The sequence below is a fragment of the Canis lupus genome, chromosome 9 (assembly GCF_011100685.1).
Source record: "Canis lupus familiaris isolate Mischka breed German Shepherd chromosome 9, alternate assembly UU_Cfam_GSD_1.0, whole genome shotgun sequence".
In the NCBI taxonomy this organism is placed as follows: domain Eukaryota; kingdom Metazoa; phylum Chordata; class Mammalia; order Carnivora; family Canidae; genus Canis; species Canis lupus.
The window spans coordinates 11497742-11506273 of record NC_049230.1 but is presented as its reverse complement, the minus strand read 5'-3'; the positions used below and the strand labels follow the sequence as shown (position 1 = coordinate 11506273).

Genomic DNA, 8532 nt, shown 5'->3' with positions numbered 1-8532 from the left:
TACATGAAATAGAAAATGTATTTCAAAACTGCACATATGAGATTCATATTCCCCACCAACTCGGTCAATTGACTTGTTACTACATCTATCAACATTCTTAGATCAAGTGGCAAATAGCCACGAAATATCAATTACAAAAACAGGCAACTCTAAAGCCTTGTTTTTAAAATTCAATGAATGTGGGACTTCACTGATTTATGAAAATTTAAGAACTACAATAAATTCTGAATGGCAACTATCTCAATGCTATTGACAGTGTTACCAGTGGATATGTTTTCAAATATATAGACATCGGATATTATGACCAAAAATGGTTTAATATTTTTAGCCATAAGAGTATATATGAAAATCTATTTCAAAAAGTATGATGCTTTTGACATGGTCACTTAAAATTCTTACTAAAATATCAGCTCACAAAGTATAAAACTGGTAGAAGAATAAATGCATGGACTTCTCAGTCTAGATTAGAGAAAAGAATTTCAAGGTTCTGCTAAAAAATTAAACAAGATGTACTTACCATACTCAGAAAATGAAACAATTTCATAAAAGTGAATTTATTCGATATTGTACAAAAAAGTAGAATCAAGGTGACCCGCAAAGACACAGAGGCGATGACTGGGAGGTGGGCTCAGCCACATGCCTCTGTTCATGTGGTGGCTGCAATGGCCCTGCCCTTGCTCTTCCTCTCCACCGCAGGAAGAATCATGTTGGGTTTATAATATACTTTCTAAAAATATGACATTGATGCTATAAAAATAAATGTCTTAAAAAATAACCACAGGTTTGAACGGAAACATAAAGTATTTGGGGCTTCCAGGGTCTCTCTGTGGGAGGAGCTTGGGGCTTCAAGGGTCTTCCTGTGGGAGGAGCTTCCACTTCACTGAAAGGTCAGGTTCTTCATCGAAGTCATCCAGCTCCTGCTCCTTGGAGAGCTCCAGGAAAACCTGAGAGGGGCAAGACAGAGAGAGACGGAGATGTCACATTGCCCCCTGTAGCTCCAAGTGAGTGCAAGGTGCATGCACATGTTGTACATGGATGTTCCACGGATGACACAGGGTCCCTACCGCTGACCCACCTGCTCCAGGGTGGACTGGGAGAGGCTGTACTCCTCCAAATCGAAGCTCTGTTTAACTGCAGAAGGACAGACATATGTTAGGAGTTCATCTACTATTATTATTATTTTTTTATATCCAGACGGTCTTAGAATTCAGCATGCCATACAAACAGCAAGTTTCAAAAACATCTTACATAAAAAAGTTTCGATAAAAATGGTCCTGATTTAAGTACAGCGTGCAGTTCAAAAAAGAGCTGTGCATTCACTTGGGTTTGGGGAGAAAAGTACATTTAAAGAGGAAACTGTGCTGAAAAGGTTTCCTTCCCTGGATGTGAGTCAGTGTTTTTGCACATGCAGCACAAGAAGAGGTAGAAGGTAGATGCATTTTGCAAAGGGAAGCCTCAGATTATGGAGAAAGATGCCTGAGGTTTCCTAGGGAACAGATAGCTTTTGTGACCCTCTTCCTGCTGTGACAGCTTGGTCCTAACTTGAGTCGAAAGCCTTTCTCCTTGACCAGAATAGATGGGAAGGCTCCTGGTTCTAGAAGACTCTTTGTACCCCTGCTAATAGTCTTCATGATCATAGTGATACCCCCTTTTTGTTCTCTGCACCAAGTACCCCAACCTTCTGGACCACGTGGTCCCAAAAGCACTCCCAGATTGGCACTGTGGCCAGTACCAGCCCAGTACCATTGGTGACATATTTCCAGGCTGCTGCCCTCCTATCAGGGCTGTGACTACCCTTCTCTAGGGAAGGTGACAAGCAAGCAAAAAAAAAGAGCTGTGACAATGAAAAGAGCATAGGGAGGAAGTTTCAGCCAGCACAATTCAGAGAGGTGGAGTTCATGACCTCGGGGGGCAGGAAATCATGGGGTGGTGATGGTGGATGTGGTGAGGTCAGTGGTGAAGCACAACAGACACACACAGAGATTGTTTTCATGACCAGACAGGAGGCCAGTTTCTTAATACATAGCCTAAGGCCATAAAATAATATGCAAGGCCCTATAAAATTAAATTGTAAATATGCATCACACCTTAGTGTTCCCAAAGAAAGTATCCTCCTTGAATGTATACACAACTGAATTTTTAAAAAAGATTTTATGTATTTATTCATGAGAGACACACAGAGAGAGGCAGAGATACAGGCAGAGGGAGAAGCAGGCTCCATGCAGGGAGCCCGATGTGGGACTTGATCCCATGACCCCGAGATCACAACCTGAGCCAAAGGCAGACACTCAACCACTGATCCACCCAGATGCTCTTTTGTTTTTTGTTTTTTTTAAAGACACAACTGAATTTTGACCTAGGTTCTCCATATATATTATGGATAAACACATGGGTAAAACCCCACAAAGCAGAAGTAAAATCACTTCCATTAACCCCCATCCCCCAACACACACAGAATGCCTCCACTTCTTTGATTCTGTGCCCCTAAAATTCAATTGGGGATTTTTAATTTTAAAAATTAACACCTTAGAGGCTCCAGAGTGGTACAGTTAAACACCCGACTCTTGATTTCGGCTCAGGTCAGGATCTCAGGGTTGTGAGATCGAGCCCCGAGCCAGGCTCCACACTCAGCGGGGAGTCTGCTTGGGATTCTCTCTCTCCCTCTGCCCCTCCCTCTTGCTCAGGTGCTCTCTCTCTTCAAATAAATACATAAAATCTTTAAAATGAACCCTTAGCTCACATTCCCTTTGCATCAGGTCGATGGACTAGTCTATGACTTGGGATGACCTGCTTCCTGGGATCTCATTTCAAAGTTTATGACTCTTACCCCTCTCTAATGTGAAGAAAGCTTGCGCTAAAGGTCGTACGTCTTCCATTGGCAGTTTATAGACCATCACAGGAGAGTACCTGCGGGGAGAGGGGTGGGGCTGAGGCTGAGACCACCTGTGCAGGTGCAGGCTGGCTGCGGCCCTGTCTCTGGTCGTTATCCTCATCAATAAGAGGCAGCATGGTGCAGGCAAAATGCCTGGGGGGAGGCTGTTCACAAGGAGAACTGGGGGAGGACCGGGGGAGGCTCAGGTCCTTGGTTCCTGGGATGGGGAGGGCAGGTGCAGTGCAGAGGAAACGTGCACATCTGCCAAAGCCACCTGCCACCTCATCTTTCCAGCTGGGCACTTGGCTCCTCCAACTTCATCTTCCAGGCTGGGACCGATGCCACGTAGTTTCTTCAAGTCGCCCAACTCAGGTGGGGACTTGGTCTTTTCTCCAGAGAACTCTTGCCTCTCCAACCTTCCCCATGCTCCTCAAAGTGCTTTCCTAATTAGGATGATATAACTGAGTCTTTGATGAGGCGCCTAGAAATTGCCAGGAATTAAGCACCAAATAATGCTCAGCCACAATTTTTTAAAAGATAATTTGTCTCCCAGATTAACGTTTGTCTTTTTAGCATTTGAAAACCAAGAAGATTTAGATTTCATTTCTGAAGATGCGATTTTCTCTATTTATGGGGGCGATCATTCTCATCTATTCTATTCATTCCCTGTGCCTTTATGACCTATTTCTATTCAGTCATGGGCTGCACACTGAGGAATGGCATTTGCTTTGATATCTATACTCCAGTGTAGAAATATATTTTCCCACTGTATCATTTTTTTAATAAATTTATTTTTTATTGGTGTTCAATTTACCAACATACAGAATAACATCCAGTGCTCATCCCGTCAAGTGCCCCCCTCAGTGCCCATCACCCATTCACCCCCACCCCCCGCCCTCCTCCCCTTCCACCACCCCCAGTTCGTTTCCCAGAGTTAGGAGTCTTTATGTTCTGTCTCCCTTTCTGATATTTCCCACACATTTCTTCTCCCTTCCCTTATATTCCCTTTCACCATTATTTATATTCCCCAAATGAATGAGAACATACACTGTTTGTCCTTTTCTGATTGTATAATTATGACTTATTATTACCTTTTCCTATCTGGTTCCTCCCCTACCTCCTAAATCATCTGTCTTCTAGGTAAATTCTAGGTGTTAAAAATGACCCTAAAGTTACCCTTTGATTTTTTTACTATTTTCCTGAGAGCTCTTCCATTACCATAGTGTTAACAGATTTGAAATAAAGTAATTATATTCTACTTATGCCACCTGTTAGCTCTGTTATGGTAACTTATCAGTTTCCTATTCTAAAAGATAACAATCAATTCCATTTCTTATGATCTTGTCGTGGCCAGACCCTCACAGTACCTTTTGGAAACCATCTGATTTTTCACTGGAACAACAGTGTCTACCTTGGAAAGACTCATTGCGGATTCAATAAGCCAGCACAACACCAGGACGGTATCTGGCACATAGTAGGACCATGACACAGGCTATGTCTGATTTTCCATCAACTCTTCTCTTTTCTAAATTAAGTTTCTGCGGAGGCCAACAAATAATGTCTTGCAAGTTTCCTTTTGGGCTAAGTATGGACTCTCAATCACCACAAATCAGTGAAACCAGTGAGGAAAAGGTGACATTTGGTATCAGATCCAAACCAGCAAGCATCTTTACCTTTTCTGCTGAGCCGCCTGGGGGAAAGCCCTCAGAATTTCCTGATGGAGACTTTCCCTTTGCTCAGGGGTCTTCACCTTCATCTCCAGGTAGTAATTCTTGCCAAATTTACTCTTCAGGTGTTGGATGGAACCGATACATCTGGAAGTCAGAGGTGGATGAGGTGGTCACAGTAAGGGGAAGGAGACAGGGAACACAATGTTTGAGACTCTTGACTTGCCGCTAGGGTTGTCTCAAGGGCCTTGGTGTTAGCCTCAGGTGCAGTAGCTAGAGATCTACTGTCCGCAAGCTCCCCCAGCCGTGCACCTGGAGCCCAAGTGTGGGTGGGGACAGGCACCCACCTCAGCTTTCCAGACACCATGATGGCCACACGGTCACACACGGCCTCGGCCTCTGCCATGTAGTGGGTGGTCAAGAGGGCGCCCCTCTCTGTGTTTTTAAAGGTGGCCCGGATCGCCTGCCTGAATCGTCAAAAGACTATTTGCAATTAAGAAAGCCTTCTAATTAATCATAAATGGGCAAAAAAATAAAAAAAACAACATTAAATGGGCAGAGAAAAGAATTTTTAACTGGCATGCCTGTGAGCAATTAACAAAAGGAGCATAAGCAAGGGAGGAATCCTGGAGGGGGCAGGTGGGGTCAGGAAGGGGGAGCCGGGTGAGGGCTGGTGAAGGGGAGGCTGGCAGTGGACGAGGAGCAAGGCACAGACAACAGCGTTTCTCACGAGGCTGGGGTTGAAAGAGAAATGCTGAGCAAGAGACTGCGTATGAAGAGGCTGTGCCAAGGAACGGAGAGCTAGAATCCAACAGCAGAGGTGTCACCACCTCGTAGGAGAAGATAAATGCAGAATAAATACTCGAGACAACATCCAGAACCCACCCCAACCTTTACAACCTAATGGGCATGACCATTCATTCCCCTCCGGCCGGGGCCCTGGACACCGTGACTGTGGCCCAGAGATGCGCCACCACTACCTGAAAGATCGGTGGGACAGTGTGTCTGGGTCCTGCTGATGTTTATTCTCTCTCCAATGATGAAATAGTATCAGGGGAAAGGTTTGGGTTTTGGTTTGCAAAATACCGGTGTTACTAACCATAGGGAGAGGTGTTGCCCCTGCCCCCCCGCCCAACACTAAGAAAGAGTGTAAGGGACCATTTTTGCACAAGTAGGACAATTCACAGATGCCCTGACTAGGTAGCGGTCCTCACCACATTTGCTGCTGCCCCTCGGGGTCCATGCCCGTGGACGGCTCGTCCAGAAGCACCACGGATGGGTTTCCCAGGATGCTCAGTGCAAAGCACAGCTGGAACGAGAGGAACAGTGTGTCTGGCACCGACAGGCAGGGTGCGCAGAGTAACACTGAGTCTCCCCTCTTACCTTCCTCTTTATTCCCTCGGATAAGGTCTTCACGGGCAGCTTCAGCTGGTCCTGCAGCTTGAGCGCATCTGCCAACCTGAAGCAAATATAATTCCACTAAGGAAGTGGGTAGGAGGACAGGTCACCCAGTTAGAGGGATGGGGAGCAGAGCTCAGAAATGCACTTTGGAAAACAGATGCCAGGCAATCTTTTTCCTTTTTTTAAAGATTTTATTTATTTATTTATTTATTTATTTATTTATTTATTTATTTATTTATTTGAGAGAGAGAGAGAGCAGGAGCATGGGGGAGACGCAGAGGGAGAGGGAGAAGCAGACTCCCTGCTGAGCAGGGAGCCCAAGGCAGGGCTCGATCCCCAGGTCCCAGATCATGACCCGAGCAGACACACAACCCACTGAGCCACCCAGGTGCCCCAATGCCAGGCAACCTTAAACTGGCTGGTCTGATCCCTCCAGATAGACACTTTTCCCTTTTAAAAGAATATCATAAGCCCCTATCATGATTTCTAAACAACTGTTCTAGGATGAATAGTTTATACTTAAATTTTAGTATTTTTGATAACTTTCCCCAATGGTTACTATTTTGATATTTAACATGAGAAGAAAATGAACACTTGGAAATCCGGGAAACCAGGTTCTAGTAGGGAGTCTACTCAGTGTGGTCTGATCTGGGTCAGGGTTCGGAGTCTCCTGTCCTGAACTGATAGTGAAGTTCCTCACTCCCAACCCTCTCCCGCCCCTGTAGAACAGAAAAGGTGTGGCTCCCACCTACCTGGAGATGGTGACTGCCGCGTCTGCCTTCTTCAGCCCTTTTACAGCAGCAAACACCTCCAGGTGTTCCTTCACAGTCAGGTTGGGCCACAGCACATTCTCCTGGGGACAGTAACCCAGGAAGCCCAGGGAGCCGTCCCCGCTGCTCCCTTTTAGTAGCACCTGCAGAGAAAAGTTCACCCTCAGAGCCTGCCCTTGGGGTTTGTTTTTCCTGCATTTCTCAATGGCCTCTTTCTCTTTACCAAACCTAGAACAACTAGAGACTCTCTAAGTCCTAACTAAGTTGAATAACCTGTAATCATTCCACGTTGGAGAGATGTTGTCAGAGAGTAAACCCATGAGCGACCACTGTGTGCACCACCTAATCTAAGCTGAAAAATCAAATATCTCACAAATATCATGGCCAACAGTTTATATCCAATTTTTCTCATCATAGTCAGAAAATAAGTATATGAATTTATGAATTTAAGTACTTGCTATTGAACACACTCAGTGATCACATGTTCTTTGAGTACGTAACAAATGTTGTGCTGTCTGCTTTGGATACATGGGGGAATGGAAGGCCTAGCACCCTTGTTTCTTGGGTGTTTTCGTTCTACCAAGTGAACTGGGCAATAAACAAGAAGAAAAATGAGCTACTGGAATAAATGGTGCTATAAAGGAAGTAAGTCAGGATACTGAGGAGAGGACTAACAGGGAAGGTGACTGGGTAGGATGATTACAGAAAGACCCTCTGCTGAGGGACCACAGAATGGAAGACCGAGAGGGCATATGCCATGGAAGAGTCCAGACGAAAGGAATTTGGAGCAGAGTCAAGAACCAGAGCAAAGCCCTGTGCCATGATGAGGCTGGATGTGTCCTCAGACCCGAGGCACAGCTGGGGGCCAGGTGCAGAAAGAGGGAGGGACGTGACCAAGGCCCCTTTGGACGAGCCAGCAGGGTGGAGAGAGGGGGTCCTTCAGCCTCAGTGCAGTAAGAGGTTGTTGAAAATAAGTAGGACAATGGCATTGTTTATAAATAAAGATCACACGGGCTGATCCAATTAAAGCTAATTTCATGACACCCAAACAGTTCAGTTTGTTAACTCAGATCTTACTTAACCTTTTAAAATATTTCATTTCATCGAAAGATGAATGGATAAAGATGTGGTCTATGTATACAATGGAATATTCTTCAGCCGTTAGAAATGACAAATACCCACCATTTGCTTCGATGTGAATGGCCCTAGAGGGTATTATGCTGAGTGAAGTAAGTCAATCGGAAAAGGACAAACATTATATGGTCTCATTCATTTGGGGAATATAAACATTGGTGAAAGGGAATAAAGGGAAAGGAGAGAAAATGAGTGAAAATATCAGTGAGGGTGACAAAACATGAGAGACACTTAACTCTAGGAAATGAACAAGGGGTAGTGAGGGGAGGTGGGCGGGGGGTTGGAGTGGCTGATGAGGGGACACTTGGCGGGATGAGCACTGGGTGTTATGCTATATGTTGGCAAATTGAACTCCAATAAAAATAAACAAATTAAAAAATAAAATATCTGGAAGGATAAAAAAAATAAAATATTTCATTACCATATACCTATGAACAGATACTACCTCCTTTTTAGCCCATGCTTAATGAGGAATGGTCTCCACAAAACTAAGGAGTCCAGTTAGGGTTGAGCGAGCCACCAACACTCCTGAGTGGCCTCATTCACAAACACATGATCTCATCTTGGCTTTGGAGGGATTGTGAATCTTTGTTTTCTCCTCCCTCTTTGCTGGGATATTCATCAATCCCATTCCTGGAGGTCCTTTCCCTTTTGGGCTGTGTGGTGCCTTATATTCCATTCTCCACAA

The 8532-nt window shown here is 44.8% G+C and overlaps 1 protein-coding gene across 6 annotated transcripts in view; it reads right to left on the bottom strand.

Annotated features, from left to right (window-relative positions):
• The window catches only part of ABCA8 (ATP binding cassette subfamily A member 8), a 76835-nt gene continuing 68303 nt past the window's right edge, over window positions 1–8532 (bottom strand). For 5 of the 6 annotated variants that reach the window (XM_038546766.1, XM_038546767.1, XM_038546764.1 and 2 more), the window contains 8 exons: window positions 6693–6853; window positions 5923–5998; window positions 5754–5848; window positions 4887–5006; window positions 4546–4686; window positions 2828–2907; window positions 1076–1131; window positions 1–944 (listed from right to left, as the gene is read on the bottom strand). In XM_038546766.1, the coding sequence (XP_038402694.1) occupies window positions 846–944; window positions 1076–1131; window positions 2828–2907; window positions 4546–4686; window positions 4887–5006; window positions 5754–5848; window positions 5923–5998; window positions 6693–6853 (828 nt within the window). In that variant the 3' untranslated portion in view covers window positions 1–845. Of the gene's footprint in view, window positions 945–1075; window positions 1132–2827; window positions 2908–4545; window positions 4687–4886; window positions 5007–5753; window positions 5849–5922; window positions 5999–6692; window positions 6854–8532 lie in introns of those variants that run through there. The other variant, XM_038546770.1, reaches the window with a different exon arrangement.